The following is a 21,131-nucleotide window of genomic DNA, read 5'->3' as shown; positions in this document are numbered from 1 at the left end:
AGAGAGTGAGTTCAAAAGACTGGGTCCTTTCATTTGCAAGGAGTGATTGCAATGATTAAGTATGACTCTGGGGATATCAGAGATATATTTATTTCTGGTGTGGTGCTCATACGTTATTATTACACCTGTGAAGGAAAGGTTTCAGATCAAGATTAGCATTTAGGAACAAGGCTTTGTACATGTAAATAGCACATGAGAATGTGTGGAGTATATGTTTAGCATGTTAAGAGACTTAAGCCGATGGGGCTGTGTGTTGTCTGAAGGCAGAGTTTATTATAGTTCTGATAGCAGATTTTTGCTATAGATGGGCTGAGTGACGATGAGCTTGAGATAATTTACAGTGGTTGAACCCCATGCACAGATACTGTATGTAAGATAGGGGATAGATTAACGTGTAGTATAATGAGAGGAGAGCAGAGTTGGGAACATAATGTCTGATTTTAGAAAGTATACCAACGGTTTTTTATACTTTTTTTTGGCTCTGTGTTACATGTGGGTGCTGAAGTTCCATCTCTTGTGTAAGTATAGGCCAAAGAACTTTCCATGATTTTTATTGCTGATGTTAACATTGTCTATCTGAAGCTGAATTGCATTTGTTGGTGTGGTGATTATGGTCCTATTACATCTGTCTAGGGCGAGTTTCAGAATAGGGTTTGCAGTTAAGAACCAGGTTTTGTAAATGTAGATGGTACAATAAAATGTGTAGAGTGAGTTTAGGTTTAGCATGTTTAGGGATTTAAACAGGGGGGGAGGGGCTGAGTGTCGTCTGAAAGCAGAGTTTGTTATTGTTACGATTTTTGCTGGATGATGATGGACTTGAGGTAGTTTGAAGTGATTGAACCCCATGCACAGATACCATAAGTAAGTTAGGGAAAGATTAGTGCGTTGCGTTGTATAGTGAGAGGAGAGCAGAGGTATGTACATAATATCTGATTTTAGAGAGTATACCAAATGTTTTAGAGACTTTCTTATTTATGTGTTGTATGTGGGTGTTGAAGTTGAGTCTCTTTTCTATGTATAGGCCAAGGAACTTTCCATAATTTTTATCGCTAACGTTAACATTGTCTCTCTGAAGTTGAATTTGATTTGATGATTAACTACCAAGTAAAATGTAGTAAGTCTTCCATGTTTAGTGTGAGTTTGTTGGTTGACATCCATGTGTGGACCCTTTTTAATTCATCGTTGACAATATTATTTAGTGTGTGGGGGGTTGGGGTCAGAATAGATGAAGGTAGTATCGTCAGCAAATAGTATACGTTTAAGAATTTAATGTGCATTGTATTTTGTAACTAGCTCATCAAGACTATAACTTGCTTAGCTAAACGAATTGCGGGGTTGTTACGGCCCTCTCGGGACGCAACGGGGTCCTTACTCTGATGTTGTTAGAGGAAGATATAATGTATCCGTTCCCAAGCCAGTAGTGGCTATCAATGGATGAGATCCGTGACGCAAGTAACTTAAAGGGAGTAGGGAAAGAAAGTTAAGAACTTAATATTATAATTATTACCATCACCTTTTAAATATATAAAATTAATGAGTGCACAAGGGGGAGGGGTATTAACACTAGACAAGGGGATTATTCACAAATTAGTCTTCTGCTGAAGACTCTGGATCAAGAAGCTAGGTGCTGAGTCCGCGGTGCTTTCTTCGTGGCCTCAAGACGTGTCCTCTGAGAATGCCGAGCCTACCCGGGCCACAGGTCAGCCAAAACACGGGTCCACTGGGGGCACCGCCGTGGAGGCCGTCAACCACACGTCCAGCTGGTCTGCTGGCAGGTTCTGAGCCAACAAGGCTGGTACGGCCACTCCACGAACAATAAAAGGGGAACGCCCTAGACAGGAGCCTCGTGTGACAACACAAGTCACTCTCCTGTCTTCAGTACCCCAGTGGATGATCGTCTCCAACAGTCGGTCCCGGGTAAATCCTTTTACTGCCACTTCACTGGCAGGCTAACACACCACAGTGTTCTTCCGGGGGGACGACTTCACAACAGCTGCAGCAACGTTCAACGTATGGAGACTGGCTGCCTCGGGTAGACTCACTCCACTTCCATCACAGTGGTCCCAGGTCGGCTCTGTAAGCAGACACGTCATCAATAACCGGGACACTAATACACCTCACTTACGGGCTCGGGCACAAACACCTGACGTATCCAGCCCATAGATGGCGCTGTCGTCGGAGCACCACTTCACCAGAGGTCAGGAGCGGCGGTGTTGAGCGCGGAACCAGACTGGAAACTGGTCCTCGAGGCCAGTACACGCTGTCCTCACCAGGTGTCGTCGTCCGTTTGGCGGGGGTTTCGGGAGCTGACTCACAGATGGCGTGGTTGTCACTGCTCCAGGCTCGGACGCTGGATCCGGGTTCGTAACAGGGGTTCAATTCCTGAGCCCTACACAACCACTCACAAGATGAGTATAAGGTGCATAATAAATGAACTATAAACTAACTCTCTGATATAAATAGTATAAGGTATTTTCTATAGGTTATAATGAGCAGTGATACTGATATCTTTGTTATACAATGTACAAGATATAATTTAGTTAAATTTATATTTATTACAACTGTTTATACAATAATATATTGATTACATAATGCTCATATACAAATTTATTTTTTTACTTAGTAGCAAACATTTTCTCAAACTGGTCATTGTGGACGTTAAAGTTTGTATGTTCTCTCATATGGTTTTAAAGTTTTACAGTTTAAAAAAAAAAAACATGTTTTTTCCTGTCACAGACGTGATGTCATCATAGTATGTATATAAAAACCCGCTCGGATGCAAATAGAAATAGAACGTTGTGTGAAAATTTCAAAGCAATTGGTGAAGATCTTTTGGAGATTAGTGATTTTGAACAAATAAACATTTACATTTTTATTTATATAGATTGCTCTTGCTTGCTATATTGCTCACTTGGTGGCAAGTGGTGTCAATGGTTGTCAGGGGTGGCAAGTGGTGTCAATGGTTGTCAGGGGAGGCAAGTGGTGTCAGTGGTTGTCAGGGGAGGCAAGTGGTGTCACTGGTTGTCAGAGAAGGCAAGTGGTGTCAATGGTTGTCAGGGGAGGCAAGTGGTGTCAATGGTTGTCAGGGGAGGCAAGTGGTGTCAATGGTTGTCAGGGGAGGCAAGTGGTGTCAATGGTTTTCAGGGGACGCAAGTTGTGTCAGTGGTTGTCAGGTGGGGTCAGTGATGGTCAGGGAAGGCAAGTGGTTGTCAGGGGAGGAACGTTGTGTCAGTGGTTATTAGGTGGTGTCAGTAGTTGTCAGGGGAGGTAAGTTGTGTCAGTGGTTGTCATGGGAAGCAGGTGGTGTCAGTGGTTGTCATGGGAAGCAGGTCGTGTCAGTGGTTGTCATGGGAAGCAGGTGGTGTCAGTGGTTGTCATGGGAGGCAAGTAGTGTCAGTGGTTGTTAGGGGAGAAAAGTGGTGTCAGTTATTGTCAGGGAAAGGCAAGTGGTGTCAGTGGTTATCAGAGGAGACACGTGATGTCAGTGGTTGTCAGGGGGAAAACAAGTGGTGTCAGTGTTTGTCATGGGAGGCAGGTTGTGTCAGTGCTTGTCAGTGATGGCTTGTGGTGTTATTAGTGGAAGTTGTCAGGGGAGTAGGTAGTGTTAGTTGTTAGGGCTGGTGTTGTGAAGGTAGGTAGTGTGTAAGCTGCTAGGGAAGGCAAGTGGTGTCAGTTGTTGTTGGGAGAGACAAGTGGTATTTGTGGTTGTCATGGGAGGCATGCAAGGGGGTGTCAGTATTTGTTACGGATGGTTGCTGGTGTTAGTAGTGTTAGTTGTCAGGGGAGCAGGTGGTGTCGGTTGTGAGGATTGTTGTTGGGGAGGCAGGTGGTGAGTGAAGATACATGTCCAGAACAGGGTTCATCAGGCCTAGCGCAGTAGCCTCGACCCGGTCAACCTTTGTACCTATTGTACTCACACTTGGCCCACTCATAGACTCTTTCATCTGCATGCATCATTTTGAGAGGTGCAGTTTGTGTGTAAATACTCTCATGATGACTGCAAGATTTGTGATGTAGGCAGTCGAGCCACGAGTGTCCATGTTAGTGGTTAGGTGGGGCTTAAGTTTGTTTTATTTATATATACAAGAGGTCTTACATTCTTATACAGCCACTAGTACGCGTAGCGTTTCGGGCAAGTCCTTAATCCTATGTTCCCTGGAATACGACCCCGCCAAATCGTTTAATAACCAGGTACCCATTTTACTGTTGGGTTGACCGAGGCTACAGTTAAGATACGAACCCACTACAAAGCGCTCGCGAGACGCCAGGCGAGCGTCTTACCACTACTCAACAGTGACTTACAACCATCTTTGAAGAGTTTCTTAGAGTTAAGATTTAGTGTGAGCACTTGGCAGACAGTGGTAGTGCGTTTTATGATATGTACAGGGTGCACAATATAATACAGCTGATACTCAAGAATTTCGATGAAAATATACTGAATTAACTTCTCAGGATTGTAGGCGATACGGTTTCTCCAATACTTTAATTGACAGAAAATGTTGGAGTGCATCCAACGTAAAAAGTATAACACTTTAGAGATTTGATGAATAGCAGAGCTATGGGTAGTGCAAGAGCAGGGACAGCCCTCTTATATGTAATAGATGGTATTTCATTAATGTTCCAAGCTTTGGTTTTAAGTGATTGAATTATGGATATAATATCTGTCGGGCTGTCTAGTAAAAGGAGTTGAGAGTTTGGATGTAGTATAGATATGTCTGACAGATATGTAGTAACATGTGTTTGGGTCTCTAGGATTTTTCTGGCAAGGTTAGCACCAATTGATGAAAAGAGGCTAATTGAATTCAGTTGCAATATCTAAGTCTGTTGTAAATGGGTAACCATCTTTGGAGAGTTTTATCTGCTTGTTTTGTGATTTTTGTTTAGACCCTAGGATGTCAGACATGTTTTTCCATGTACTGTTCATATTTCCTTTGGTTTCTTTAAGTCTATTATAATAAAAGGAAGCTTTGGCTCTTCATATTATATTGGTAAGAATTGATGAGTATCTCTTAACTTCGTCTAGAACAATACAGAATCATTACTCTAGAAACACAGTTACAAATCTTTTAAAAGTACGTCATCTATAATTTAGTGAATAACTATATTTTCTCACAGCATTTTGAATTATGTAAATAAATCATAAACATTAAAAAATTTTCATGTGCAGGAAAAGTGTGTGAGGAAGTGCAAACACCGGAAGTGCAAGAATCTTTGTGGTGAGAAATGTTCAGTGAGCCCATGCCAGGAAAATTGTCCTGAGAAGCTAGGATGCGGGCACCCATGTGTTGGGTTCTGCGGGGAGCCTTGTCCACCACTGTGCCGTACCTGCAACACTGAACAACTTACTGAGATTTTGTTTGGATCTGAAGAAGATGAAAATGCAAGGTAAAAACAAAATGTTTTTTAGTGGTATCTGTCCTGTTAAAGTATTACCAATAAAGTGTGTTCATTTTAATCTCCTAATATGAACTCTTATAACCGCCCAAACTCTTATAATGGGCGACTTTAACCACCAGACAATAGATTGGGTAAATCTAACATTGTAAGCAGAAGGAGATCAACTTCTTGACCTAGTGCAGGACTCTTTTCTTATAAAGCATGTGATAGAGTCCGCTTGAGGAAACAACAACTTGTGATGTTTCTGGGAGGGTGAGCGGAGGGAGCTAATAGGTGACCATGACATGTAGGCAGCATGGAAAATTTTGGAAACGTTTATTACTGAACTCGTTCAAAGAAATGTGCCAAAAAGGAGAAAGAAAAGAAAGGAAACTAGATGGATGATAAATAGTAAAAAGAGATTTATTACCTAAACGGAATCTCTGGAGACGGTATAAATCCACAGTGAACATGCTTGATTGTGAGATGCATAGAATTGCATTAATTTCATCCACCCCCAGGATATCAGAATAGCCTAAAGATAAGAAAGAAAAGTAGACCAATACATAAAGGAAGATCCAAAGTCATTCTATGCCTGTATACGAAGTAAAATCAAAACAAAGGACTGTCGGACCCTTAAAAGATGAGACTAACCAAGTATATTGGATGATAAAAGAACAGCAAACACTCTGAATGAATACTGTACATCAGTGTTCACACTAGAAAGATTGGATGACATTCCATCACCCACACAAATGTTTGAAGGAAGTGAAGAGCATGAATTAAGGGATATAACAGCAGAACACCACCATCCGATCAGCTTGACATCACGCATTTGCAAGCTCATGGAGAGAATCCTAAGGGAGGAAAGCATCCAACATCTCACAGAGAACAATTTTGTAAAATCAACGCAATATGGGTTTGTTAAAAATTTGATCCTGCCTTACAAACCTGTTCACATTTCTGGAAACGGTAACCGGCTACTCAGACATAGGACTGCCGGATGATGTTGTTTACATGGACTTTGCTAAAGCTTTAGACAAGGTACCAAATGAAAGACAAACAAGGAAACTACAGGGACTGTCGGGAAAAAACTGACATCCTTTACCAACTTTTAATACAATATACAATTATTATTGCTGCTGGTCTTGTACTAACAAATTATTGTACTAACAAATATTTTGTTAGTACAAGTTCTTGTACTAACAAACATCTATCAACTTCACACTCCATAGTAAGTTTTATATAGGTGACTTGATCATTAAGTTTAACTACAAATTCGTCTGTATTTACATCAGTAGGCCATATACACAAAATATCATCAACATATCTAAACCATGGAATGATTCCAGCGGTAATTTTTGAAACAAATTTCTTTTCGAAGAATTCCATGTACAAATTTGAAAGCAATGACGATAAAGGATTCCCCATTGTCATTCCAAAAGTCTGTAAATAATACTCATTGTTAAAGGTAAATTTACCTTGTTTTATGCACAGCTTAAGGAGATTGACAACAATATCAGCAGAAAGAAGTAAAACATGATTCATTAATTCATGAGTAAGGTAATCAAGAATATCATCAACCTTTGTAAACAAAGAACAGATGTCAAAACTGATTAACTTGACATCAGGAGTGATTGGAACACTATTCAATTTGTTTACTAATTCAAAAGAATTGGTCAAACCAGAAGAGGAAATTGTTCCTAATAATGGGGACAAGATTTTGGTGAGCAATTTAAAAGTTTGTGAGAAATGGATCTCACAAAATTAGCCCTGGAATCATTCCATGCTTTAGAAATGTTGATGATATCTTGTGTATATGGCCTACTGATATAAAAATAGACGAATTTGTAGCTAAACTTAATGATCAAGTCACCTCTATAAAATTTACTATGGAGACTGAAATTCATAAATGTTTGCTTAGATATACTTATTCATAGGGAAGATTGTTCACTAAAGTTAAGAGTTTACAGAAAGCCTACGAATAATTTATCTTATGTTCATTATTTCTCAGGGTATAGATCCAATGTAAAACAATCTATTTTTCCTCTATGTATCTAAGAGCTCTTCGGGTTGTTAGTCCAGAACTCTTAGCTGAAGGGTTTAGGAATATTGATTCTATTTGTCTCAAGCTTTGTTATCCGCTAAGTTTTTTTGAAGTTTGCTGTAGCAAAGCACGTCTTACATATTATAATAATATTTGCAGTGAGAAAATTCCCCCAAAGAATGTGTTATGTTTATCATATTATTCTGGGTTTGAAAATATTGTCAAGGCCTTGAAACTTTTTGATATACATGTATTGTTTAGTTACAAAAAATACTGCTGGAAAACAATTAGTTAGAAACAGTCCTTGTAGTGATAATTGTGTCATTCATAAAATACCTTGTAAAGACTGTAATAGGTTCTATGTTAGGCAAACATCTAATGATTTCAAATGCAGAATTTCGCAACATAAATTCTCTGTGAGACATAGCCAATTGTCTAATGCTTTGTTTGTTCATTTGTAGGAAAATTCTCACCAAATTGTGTGGGAGATATCTTCTTCTGTAACGAATACTAAAAGTACTTTCAATAGAAACATAATTGAATCTGCTTTAATACAGATTTCAAAATCATGTAATTTGAACATTAACAGAGGCTTGTATAATTTAGATTCATTTTTGATTGATCAGTTAAAAGGCGATTTGAGTAGGATCTTTGATACACATTTGTCTCACTAATACCATGATAATATCCACTATCTTATGTTATTAATATCTACGTATTGGCCTATTGGCCCATACGATGCAGCACCTATTTATACAAACCCAATCTAATTCATATATTTATCATTGTATCTCACTTAACTTCCTCTCTCCTGCCTATATATGTCCATATCTACTGACTTGTAACTCATCCTTCTGAAGATGTATTAAATACGAAAGTACTTAAGGAAATTCCAGTCTTAATCCTTCCTTTCCTTCATGGTCTGACAATGTCATATATATATATATATATATATATATATATATATATATATATATATATATATATATATATATATATATATATATATATATATATATATATATATGAACAAGCCTGAATGGTCCCCAGGACAATATGCAACTGAAAACTCACACCCCAGAAGTGACTCGAACCCATACTGCCAGGAGCAATGCAACTGGTATGTACAGGACGCCTTAATCCACTTGACCATCTTGACCGGACAAAAGGAGGTGATAGCCGAAGCTATTTGAACCACCCCCCGCCGGCACCCGGATGGTAATCTTGGGCATAGCATTTTATCAAATCACCTCATTCATTGGGTCACACGTGAGGAACACAAATGCGAACAAGCCTGAATGATCCCCACGACTATATGCAACTGAAAACTCACACCCCAGAAGTGACTCGAACCCATACAGCCAGGAGCAACACAACTGGTATGTACCATCCCTGTGCCGGCGGGGGGGAAGGGGGGGGTTCAAATAGCTTCGGCTATCAACTCCTTTTGTCCGGTCGAGATGGTCAAGTGGAATAAGGCGTCCTGTACATACCAGTTGCGTTGCTCCTGGCTGTATGGGTTCGAGTCACTTCTGGGGTGTGAGTTTTCAGTTGCATATAGTCGTGGGGACCATTCAGGCTTGTTTGCATTTGTGTTCCTCACGTGTGCCCCAAAGAATGGGGTTATTTGATAAAATGCTATGCCCAAGATTACCATCCAAGTGTCGGCGGGCTGATAAACAAATAGCTTCGGCTACCATCAGTTTTTGTCCGGTTGTGATGGTCGAGTGGATTAAGGTGTCCTCTTGTACATACCAGTTGCGTTGCTGTTACGAACCCGGATCCAGCGTCCGAGCCGGGAGCAGTGACAACCACGCCATCTGTGGGTCAGCTCCCGAAACCCCCGCCAAACGGACGACGACACCTGGTGAGGACAGCATGTACTGGCCTCGAGGACCAGTTTCCAGTCTGGTTCAGCGCTCAACACCGCCGCTCCTGACCTCTGGTGAGGTGGTGCTCCGACGACAGCGCCATCTATGGACTGGATACGTCAGGTGTTTGTGCCCGAGCCCGTAAGTGAGGTGTATTAGTGTCCCGGTTATTGATGACGTGTCTGCTTACAGAGCCGACTTGGGACCACTGTGATGGAAGTGGAGTCAGTCTACCCGAGGCAGCCAGTCTCCATACCTTGAACCTTGCTGCAGCTGTTGTGAAGTCGTCCCCCCGGAAGAACACTGTGGTGTGTTAGCCTGCCAGTGGAGTGGCAGTAAAAGGATTTACCCGGGACCGACGGTTGGAGACGATCATCCACTGGGGTATTGAGGACAGGAGGGTGATTTGTGATATCACACGAGACTCCTGTCTAGGGCGTACCCCTTATATCGTTCGTGGAGTGGCCGTACCAGCCTTGGTGGCTCAGTACCTGCCAACAGACCAGCTGGACGTGTGGTTGACGGCCTCCACGACGGTGCCCCCAGTGGACCTGTGTTTTGGCTGACCTGTGGCCAGGGTAGGCTCAACTTCTTTGGATATTTCGTTGTGTGGCCACAAAGAAAGCACCAAGGACTCAGCACCGAGAGTTGTGGCACCAGAGTCTTCAGCAGAAGACAACGATTATGGATTAATCCCCTTGTATAGTGTTAATACCCCCCCCCCTTGTGTAACCGTTTTATATATTATTTATTGGTGACGGACATTATATTATATTAAGTTTTTGCCTTTATTTCCCTTCCCCTTTAAGTTACTTGCGTCACGGATCTCATCCCTTGATAGCCACTACTGGCTTGGGAACGGATACATATATCTTCCTCTAACAACATCAGAGTAAGGACCCCGTTGCGTCCCGAGAGGGCCGTAACAGTTGCTCCTGGAAGTATTGGTTCGAGTCACTTCTGGGGTGTGAGTTCGTATATATATACGAATATATATATATATATATATTTATATATATATATATATATATATATATATATATATATATATATATATATATATATATATATATATATATATATATATATATATAATATACGAATCTTCTCAATAGTTCTTACGTTTTTCTTCACTGTCCAGGGTAATTGAAAAATTAACTCTCCAAAGTTCATTTTCACTTTTATATATATGGTCTGACACCTAGAAGCATTTCACAAGACTTCTCACATTTTTGGAGACTAATTTTTATTTAATCCTTTTCATGCTCCGTATTCCGTTTGGGTGAGGTGACAGGAAATAAATCAATGAAAAGACAGAACACGAGACAATGGGTATATACACGGTATATAACCATGGATATACATATTATCTGCTTGCGTATGTGCTGGTTCGGGGTCTTGAAGTGGGTAGAATGTAATTATGTGTAGTGCCTCGCTAATGTCGAGCCTCCTGTTATCGTTGTATCTGCCGATAATTTCTGTGTTGCTTATTAAGATTTGAGATTTTTCTTCACTGACGTGAGTAACGTTTCAGGCATGTACTAAATGTAACAGGTGTAACATATTACTTAAAAGTGAACAGTTAATTTATAAATTTTTCTTGTGTAGGTTTGTGTGGCTGGAGGACTGTGGTCACACCATAGAGGCCGAAGGGCTGCTGGGGTGGCTCTCGCAGGAAGGAGGCGAGGTTGGCATGAAAATGTGTCCCCGTTGCAAAGAACCTATATATAATAACCGTCGTTATTATGAATACTTACTGAAGGCATACAAAGATGTAGAAGCTGTCAAACGCCTCTACTTCAAAAAGAAGAATCAAGTTCAAAAGGAGGAAATTTTGAAAGAGATTCAAGGTAAAGATAGTTTTATTCTTTGTTGCAATTAATTTGAATTAAATTTGAAGAAGAAAAATATATTAATAAATTGCTGGAGTTTTTTTTTTGTGTTAATAACATTGGTTAAATTATTTGTATAATTTGCAATACCTGAGCTTAACTGTGAGAAGCCAAGATGTGAGGGGCATGGAAAATGAGTGTTAAAAGAACAGTATTCATAGGTCTAAAGATTAAATAAAGGTATAAATAGGTTATTTGTTTTTGTTCAAGCTAAAAGGTGTGAATATCTATAACCACCATATAAGGGTTAAGCAAATATATGTTAAGCACAATACGTATATTGTTAAGTTTATAAAAGCCAACCAAGAAATAAATGACATTGGCAATATTGTTTCTTGCTCGGTGAGTGAGACCATATAACCTAGCTACAGGTTCGTCTCTTCTGAATTATGGAGTGTTGCGGGGACACGCGGCAAGAGTCATGGTGTGTTGCGGGGACGGACGCTGCAAGAGTTATTGTGTGTTGCGGGGACGGACGCTGCAAGAGTGATGGTGTGTTCCGGAGACGGACGCTGCAAGAGTTATGGTGTGTTGCGGGGACGAACTCTGCATGAGTCATGATGTGTTGCAGGGACGGACACTGCAAGAGTCATGGTATGTTGTGGGGACGGACGCTGCAAGATTCACGGCGTGTTGCGGGGATGGACGCTGCAAGAATCCTGGTGTGTGTTGCAGGGACGGACGCTGGAAGAGTCATGGTGTATTGCAGGGAAGGACGCTACAAGAGTCATGTTGTGTTGGGGGGACGGACGCTGCAAGAGTCATAGCATGTTGCGGGGACGGACGCTGCAAGATTTATGGCGTGTTGCGGGGACTGACGCTGCAAATACATTTCTCCCACTACCTCTTCACTGGACATGGCAGCAGCCTCCTGGAATTGGGCGGTACAGTGCACCGTGTGTCCGTGTGGGTTGTACAACACACCTTGACAGTAGGAGAAAGTAGACTGAAGAAACCCCCTTTTTTTGCATTTTGAGCCAGACCAGGAATGGGAATGTGTACCTTGAATAGGGATTTGGGTATATTGGGGAATAATTTGGAATGGGAATAACGAGGAGAGTGTGAATGAGGAGGGAGTGGAAGTGGATTAGACCAGGAGGTGGCCTCTCGTGTAAAGATTCCTACCACTGAGTGTCCCAACCTCGAGGACCAGAAGTATAATTGCCTTGTGCTGGGTGTTGAGTGTACCTGTGTAGAGTCTTAGTTTTACTCATCTACATGTACTCGCGTATTTGTAATAGCCCATCGAGAGACCTATTCACCCCTAGGCCATCGAGAGACCTATTGCACTCCTAGGCCATCGACAGACCTATTGCACTTCTAGGCCATCGAGAGACCTATTGTACCCCTAGGCAACCGAGAGACCTATTGCACTCCTAGGCCATCGACATACCTATTGCACCTTAGGCCACCGAGAGACCTATTGCACCTCTAAGCCCTCGAGAGACCTATTGCACCCTTAGTCCATCGAGAGACCTATTGTACCCTAGGCCATCAACAGACACATTGCACTCCGAAGCCATCGAGAGACCTATTGCACCCTAGGCCATCGACAGACTTAGTGCACTCCGAGGCCATCGAGAGACGTATTGCACTTCCAGGCTATCGGCATACCTAATGCACACTTAGGCAATCGACAGACTTTTTGCAATCCGAGGCCATCAACAGGCCTATTGCACTCCTAGGTCATTGACAGACCTATTGCACTTCTAGGCCATCGAGAGACCTATTGCACCCTAAGCCATCGTGAGACCTATTGCACCCTAGGCCATCGAGAGACATATTGCACTCCTAATCCTAAGCCATCGAGAAACCTATTGTACCCTATGCCATCGAGAGATCTATTACACTCCTAGGCCATCGAGAGACCTATTGAACCCTAGGCCATCGAGAGACCTATTGCACCCTAGGCCATCGAGAGACCTATTGCACCCAAGGCCATCGAGAGACCTATTGCACTCCTAATCCTAAGCCATCGAGAAACTTATTGCACCCTATGCCATCGAGAGATCTATTGCACCCTAGGCCATCGAGAGACCTATTGCACCCTAGGCCATCGAGAGACCTATTGCACCCATAAGCCATCGAGAGACCTAATACACCCTAGGCCATCGAGAGATCTATTGCACTCCTAGGCCATCGAGAGACCTATTGCTCCCTAGGCCATCGAGAGACCTATTACACCCCAACGTCACCGAGAGTCCTATTGAACCCCTAAGCCATCGAGTGACCTATTGACCCCTAGGCCCTCGAGAGACCTATTGACCCCTAGGCCATCGAGAGACGTATTGCACCCCTAAGCTATCGAGAGACCTATTGCACTCCTAGGCCATCGACAGGCCTATTGCACCCTAGGCCACCGAGAGACCTATTGAACCCCTAGGCCCACGAGAGACCTATTGCACCCCTAGGCCATCGAGAGACCTATTGCAAGCCAAGGCCATCGAGAGACCTATTGCACTCGTAAGCCATCGACAGACCTATTGCACCCTAGGCCACCGAGAGACCTATTGCACCCCTAGGCCCTCAAGAGACCTATTGCACCCTTAGGTTATCGAGTGACCTATTGCACCCCTAGGCCACCGAGAGACCTATTGCACTCCTAGGCCATCGACAGACCTATTGCACTCTAGGCCATCGAGAGACCTATTGCACCCCTAGGCCATTGAAAGACTTATTACACCCTAGGCCATGGAGAGACCTATTGGACCTCTAGGCCATCGAGAGACCTAATACACCCTAGGCCATCAAGAGACCTATTGCATTCCTAGGCCATCGGCAGACCTATTGCAACCTAGGCCATCGAGAGACCTATTGCACCCCTAGGCCACCGAGAGACCTATTGAACCCCTATGCCATCGAGAGACCTATTGACAACTAGGCCATCGAGAGACCTATTGCATCCCAAGGCCATCGACAGACCTATTGCACCCTTGGCCATAGACAGACATATTGCACTCTTAGGCCATCGACAGACCTAATGCACTGCTAGGCCATCGAGTGACCTATTGCACTCCTAGGCTATCGACAGACCTATTGCACACCTAGGCAATCGACAGACCTATTGCACTCCTAGGCCATCGACATACCTATTGCTCGCTAGGCCATCGAGAGACCAATTGCACCCTAAACCATCGAGAGACCTATTGCATCCTATGCCATCGAGAGACCTATTGCACTCCTAGGCTATCAAGAGACCTATTACATCCTAGGCCATCGAGAGACCTATTTCACTCCTAGGCCATCGACAGACCTATTGCACTCCAAGGCCATCGAGAGACCTATTGCACCCTAGGCCATCGAGAGACCTATTACACTCCTAGGCCATCGAGAGACCTATTGCACCCTAGGCCATCGAGAGACTTCTTGCACTCCTAGGACATCGAGAGACCTATTGCACCCTAGGCCATCGAGAGACCTATTACACTCCTAGGGCATCGAGAGACGTATTGCACACTAGGCCATAGGAAGACCTATTGCTCTCTAGGACATCGACAGACCTATTGCACCCCTAAGCCATCGAGAGACCTAATACACCCTAGGCCATCGAGAGACCAATTGCACTCCTAGGCCATCGACAGACCTATTGCACCCTAGGCCATCGAGAGACCTATTGCACCCCTACGCCACCGAGAGTCCTATTGAACCCCTAAGCCACCGAGAGAACTATTGACAACTAGCCCATCGAGAGACCTATTCACCCATAGGCCATCGAGAGATCTATTGCACACCAAACCCATCGAGAGACCTATTGCACTCATAGGCCATCGACAGACCTATTGCATCCTAGGCCACCGAGAGACCTATTGCGCCCCTAGGCCTTCGAGAGACCTATTGCACCCTAGGCCATCGAGTGACCTATTGTACCCTAGGCCATCGAGAGACCTATTGCACCCCTAGGCCATCGACAGACTTATTACACCCTAGGCCATCGAGAGAACTAATACACCCTAAGCCATCAAGAGACCTATTGCACTCCTAAGCCATCGACAGACCTATTGCACTCCTAGGCCATCGACAGACCTATTGCACCCAAGGCCATCGAGAGAACTATTGCACCCCTAAGCCATCGAGAGAACTATTGACCTCTAGCCCATCGAGAGACCTATTCACCCCTAGGCCATCGAGAGACCTATTGCACTCCTAAGCCATCGACATACCTATTGCACCTTAGGCCCTCGAGAGACCTATTGCACCCGTAGTCCAACGAGAGACCTACTGTACCCTTGGCCATTTACAGACATATTGCACTCAGAAGCGATCGAGAGACCTATTGCACTCCTAGGCTATCGAAAGACTTATTGCACTCCTAGACAATCAACAGACTTATTACACCCTAGGCCATCGAGAGACCTATTGCACCCCTAGGCCATCGACAGACTTATTACACCCTAGGCCATCGAGAGAACTAATACACCCTAAGCCATCGAGAGACCTATTGCACTCCCAGGCCACTGACAGACCTCTTGTACCCTAGGCCATCGAGAAAACTATTGCACTCCTAATCCTAAGTCATCGAGAAACCTATTGCACCCTATGCCATCGAGAGAGCTATTGCACTCCTAGGCCATCGATAGACCTATTACACCTTATGCCATCGAGAGACCTATTGCACTCCAAGGCCATTGAGAGACCTATTACACCTTAGGCCATCGAAAGACCCACTGTTCTCCTAGGCCATCGATAGACCTATTGCACCCTAGGCCATCGAGAGACCCATTGCACTCCTAAGCAATCGAGAGACCTATTGCACCCTAGACCATCTAGGGACCAATTGCACTCCTAGGCCATCGAGAGACCTATTGCACCCTAGCCCATCGATAGACCTATTGCACCATAGGCCATCGACAAACCTATTGCACTTCTAGACCATCGAGTGACCTATTGAAGCCTAGGTCATCGAGAGACCTATTGCACCCCCAAGGTCATCGAAAGACTTATTACACCCTAGGCCATGGAGAGACCTATTGCACCTCTAGGCCATCGAGAGACCTAATACACCCTAGGCCAACAAGAGACCCATTGCAATCCTAGGCCATCGACAGGCCTATTGCACCCTAGGCCATCGAGAGACCTATTGCACCCCTAAGCTATCGAGAGACCTATTGACCCCTAGGCCATCGAGTCCTATTGCATCCCAAGGCATTCGAGAGACCTATTGCACCCTAGTCCATCGACAGACATATTGCACTCCTAGGCCATCGACAAACCTATTGCACAGCTTGGCCATCGAGTGACCTATTGCATTCCTAGGCTATCGACAGACCTATTGCACTCCTAGGCAATCGACAGACCTATTGCACTCCTAAGCCATCGAGAGACCTATTGCACCCTAGGCCATCGAGAGACCTATTGCACTCCTAAGCCATCGAGAGACCTATTGCACTCCTTGGCTATTTAGTGACCTATTCCACCCCTAGGCCATCGAGAGACCTATTGCACTCTTAGGCCATCGACAGACCTATTGTACTCCTAGGCCAGCGAGAGACCTATTGCACCCTAGGCCATCGAGAGACCTATTACACTCCTAGGCCATCGAGAGACCTATTGCACCCTAGGCCATCAAGAGACCTATTGCACTTCTAGGCTATCGAGAGACCTATTGCACCCTAGACCATTGAGAGACCTATTGCACTCCTAGGCTATCGAGAGACCTATTGCACCCTAGGCCATCGACAGACTTATTTCACTCCTAGTCCTTCGAGTAACCTATTGCACTCCTAGGCTATCGAGAGACCAATTGCACCCTAGGCCATCGACAGACTTATTTCACTCCTAGTCCTTCGAGTAACCTATTGCACTCCTAGGCTATCGAGACACCTATTGCAATCCTAGGCCATCGACTGACTTTATGCACTCCGAGGCCATCGAGTGACCTATTGCACTCCTAGGCTATCGAGTGACCTATTGCATCCTAGGCTATCGAGAGACATATTGCCCTCTTAGGCCATCGACTGACTTTATGCACTCCGAGGCCATCGAGTGACCTATTGCACTCCAAGGCCATCGAGAGACCTATTGCACTCCTTGGCCATTGACAGACCTATAGCACTTTTAGGCTATCGACAGGCATATTGCACTCCTAGGTAATCGAGAGACCTATTGCACTTCTAGGCCATCGAGTGACCTATTGCACCCTAGGCCATCGAGAGACCTATTGCACTCCTAGGCCATTGCCATACCTATTGCACTCATAGCCCATCGACAGACTTATTGCACTCCGAGGCCATCGACATACCTATTGCACCCTAGGCCATCGAGAGACCTATTGCACCCTAGGCCATCGATAGACTTATTGCACCTTAGGCCATATAGAGACCTATTGCACTCCTAGGCCACCGACATACCTATTGCACCCTAGGCAATCGAGAGACCTATTGCACTCCTTGGCTATCGACAGACCTACTGCACTCCTAGGCCATCGAGAGACCTATTGCACTCCTAGGCAATCGAGAGACCTATTGCACCCTAGGCCATCTAGGGACCTATTGCACTCCTCGGCCATCGAGAGACCTATTGCACCATTGCCCATCGATAGACCTATTGCACCATATCTCATCGACAGACCTCTTGCACTCCTAGGCCATCGAGAGACCTATTGAACCCTAGGCCATCGACATACCTATTGCACCCTAGGCCATCGACAGACTTATTGCCCCCTAGGTCATCGACAGACCTATTGCACCCCTAGGATATCGACAGACCTATATTGCACCTTAGGCCATCGACAGGCCTATTGCACTCCTAGGCCATCGACAGACCTATTGTACCCTAGGCCATCGACAGACTTATTGCCCCCTAGGCCATCGACAGACTAATTGCAATCCTAGGCCATCGACAGACCTATTGTACCCTAGGTCATCGACAGACCTATTGCACTCCTAGGCCATTGAGAAACCTATTGTACCTAAGGCCATCGACAGACCTATTGCACCCTAGGCCATCGAGAGACCAATTGCACTCCAAGGCCATCGAGAGGCCTAGCGATGGCCTTGGAGTGCAATAGGTCTCATGATGGCCTAGGGTGCAATAGCTATTGCACCCTACGCCTTCATGAGACCTATTGCACTCCTAGGCCATCGACAGACCTATTGCACCCTTCGGCATCGACATACCTATTGCACTCCTAGGGCATCGACAGACCTATTGCTCTCTTAGGTCATCAACAGACCTATTGCTCTCCTAGGTCATCAACAGACCTATTGCACTCTTAGGCCATTGAGAGGCCTATTGCACCCTAGGCCATCATGAGACCTATTGCACTCCTAGGTCATCAACAGACCTATTGCACCCTAGGCCATCGACAGACCTATTTGACCCTAGGCTATCGACAGACCTATTGAACCCTTGGCCATCGATAGATCTATTGCACCCTAGGCCATCGACTGATCTATTGGACCCTAGGCTATCGACAGACCTATTGCACCCTAGGCCATCAATAGACCTATTGCATCCTAGGCCATCGACTGATCTATTGCACCCTAGGCCATCGAGAGACCTATTGCACCCTAGGCCATCGAGAGACCTATTGCACCCTAAGCAATCGACAGATCTATTGCACCCTAGGCCATTGAGAGACTTATTGCACCCTAGGCTATCGAGAGACCTATTGCACTCCTAGGCCATCGACAGACCTATTGTACCCTAGGCCATCGACAGACTTATTGCCCCCTAGGCCATCGACAGACCAATTGCACTCCTAGGCCATCGACAGACCTATTGTACCCTAGGTCATCGACAGACCTATTGCACTCCTAGGCCATTGAGAAACCTATTGTACCCAAGGCCATCGAGAGACCTATTGCACTCCTAGGCCATCGAGAAACCTATTGCACCCTAGGCCATCGACAGACCTATTGCACCCTAGGCCATCGACAGACCTATTGCACCCTAGGCAATCGATAGACTTATTGCATTCCTAGGCCATCGACAGACCTATTGCACTCCTATGCCATCAACAGACCTGTTGCACTCCGAGGCCAACGACAGACCTATTGCGCCCCTAGGCCATCGAGAGACCTATTGCACCCTAGGCAATCGAGAGACCTATTGCCGTATGGCTTCCACTGGAGTTGACATCCCAGGTAAATTTTACTGTTAAGTGAACAATGGCATCAGGTGTGAGGAAAATTTCCTATTGAAAACTATATATATGTTTATTTTCTTGATGATTTACATAATATAAACCCCACCGCATATTTACACAAAGTGCTCTATATATGTACACATAAGGGATACATGCATGTAGAAAATCTGTAGGAGTTTTGAAGGAGGACTCGAACCCACATGCTTGGTATTCCAAATTCAGATTTTCTCATTCATACATCACGCTAATGCGATTTCTTTGTAATTTGAATGTGACGCACGAGTGTGAACGCCAGTACCATAGGAAAGAGTGTGGTCGGGTCGACTGTAAAACCCTGGTTGGGCTCCAGTTGGTGCCCAGAACCTGCCAGTGAATTCAGCAGAGTTTCGGGTTGGTCGACATTTATATAATCGTGGCAGAGTCGGTTAAGGCAGGTGTCTGCGAACCACCAGAATCCGAGTTCAATTCACTCAATTGTCTCAAAATTATTTTATTTAAGATTAAACAAAGCATATTGTTTGATTATGTTATCACGAAAACGGGCTGTAAAATCAATGAATGAATAATCCTCTCAGCCCTGAGAGGATTATTCATATTGAAAATTAATATTAAGTTGTATATAGTCAACTGTTTTAATGCATATTTTCCATCTTTCATTACAGATATTGAAATGGATTCAGAGTTTACCATGGAATTGAAGATGTTAGAAACGTCTGTTATTCAAAACTTTAGGCACCTTTGTGATTCTGAACTAAATCTCCTTCAATTCCAAGTTCAGGTCCTAAAAAAAGCAAACTCAGTGCTTAAACAAGATAATGAATATTCAAGATATATACTGGAAAAAGTCAGATTTGTTGTGCATCAAGTCTTCAGGCAGCAACTCCGCATTTCATCACAAAGAATGGAAGAAGTTACTTGTGAACTTCAGCGCCTCTCAGTTTTGCCCGCCTTCTGGAAGCTGACTGAGAAATATGCTGGGTGTCGAAATGTGGCCTTAATGAATATATACAGAGAATTATCAGGGCTGCTGAGTACGACAGTTAAGTTTGACAAAAAAAGAGAAAGTGCAGCAAGAAACCTCTTGAAAGAGAGTCAAAAATTCGTTGGTGGACTTGGAATCAGCAATGAAGAGAGATTGGAGATACTCAGTGCTATGGGGTTCAAGCAAGGCCATTGGTACAAGTGTCCGAATGGTCACATATATTGCATATCTGAATGTGGAGGAGCTATGGTAGAGAGTAAATGTCCTGAATGTGATGCAACCATTGGCGGTGAAAGGCATCACCTTAGAGGTGACAATGCCGTTGCTTCAGAAATGGATGGTGCCCTTTACAGCGCATGGTCAGAACAAAATAACATGGCAAATTATGACGTTGCTGACTTTGTCTAGTTTCCAGGATGAGTTATATAAATTTGTACTTTTAATATAAATGATTTGCTTTGAGATATATTATATTTTATGATTTGGTGTTGTTTTCAGATAATGTAGCTAAACAGTTGTGAATGTTCTGTGTGGTAATGAGACGTGATAATGGCTATGGTAGATTTATAATACAATACCTGCGATGTTACTATGTGTCGGTCTCTCTGTTGTAATCTTCTCTAAGTGTATAACAAATGAATAGTATGAAACCTGCACTGTCACTCTATTTCCTTCTGTTTCAAGCGTATATCAGACAACACGTACAATATATAACAGGTAATTTTTATTCCAAAGGTCTGACAGATGTACGGCCTGCACTGCTAATGGTCATAACATAAAAGCTATTTTATCCACCACAGCTTGTTTAACAATATGGGTCACCCCATTTTACTTGATGCACCGGACTAGTGACAGGTGATTCAGTGATTCTGTTTAG

General features: G+C 44.0%; 1 protein-coding gene across 4 annotated transcripts in view; it reads left to right on the top strand.

Moving 5' to 3' along the window:
* LOC123751622 (NFX1-type zinc finger-containing protein 1-like) overlaps window positions 1–20,908 on the top strand; it is a 311,404-nt gene extending 290,496 nt beyond the window's left edge. For 3 of the 4 annotated variants that reach the window (XM_069304304.1, XM_069304303.1, XM_069304305.1), the window contains exons 11-13: window positions 5,168–5,385; window positions 10,903–11,144; window positions 19,935–20,908. In XM_069304304.1, the coding sequence (XP_069160405.1) occupies window positions 5,168–5,385; window positions 10,903–11,144; window positions 19,935–20,662 (1,188 nt within the window). In that variant the 3' untranslated portion in view covers window positions 20,663–20,908. The remainder of the gene's footprint in view (window positions 1–5,167; window positions 5,386–10,902; window positions 11,145–19,934) is intronic. The other variant, XM_069304306.1, reaches the window with a different exon arrangement.
* Window positions 20,909–21,131: the final 223 nt, after the last annotated feature.

The sequence above is a fragment of the Procambarus clarkii genome, chromosome 52, assembly GCF_040958095.1.
Source record: "Procambarus clarkii isolate CNS0578487 chromosome 52, FALCON_Pclarkii_2.0, whole genome shotgun sequence".
NCBI classification, from domain to species: domain Eukaryota; kingdom Metazoa; phylum Arthropoda; class Malacostraca; order Decapoda; family Cambaridae; genus Procambarus; species Procambarus clarkii.
The sequence above is the reverse complement of the archived record's forward strand: the minus strand, read 5'-3'. Positions and strand labels throughout refer to the sequence as shown.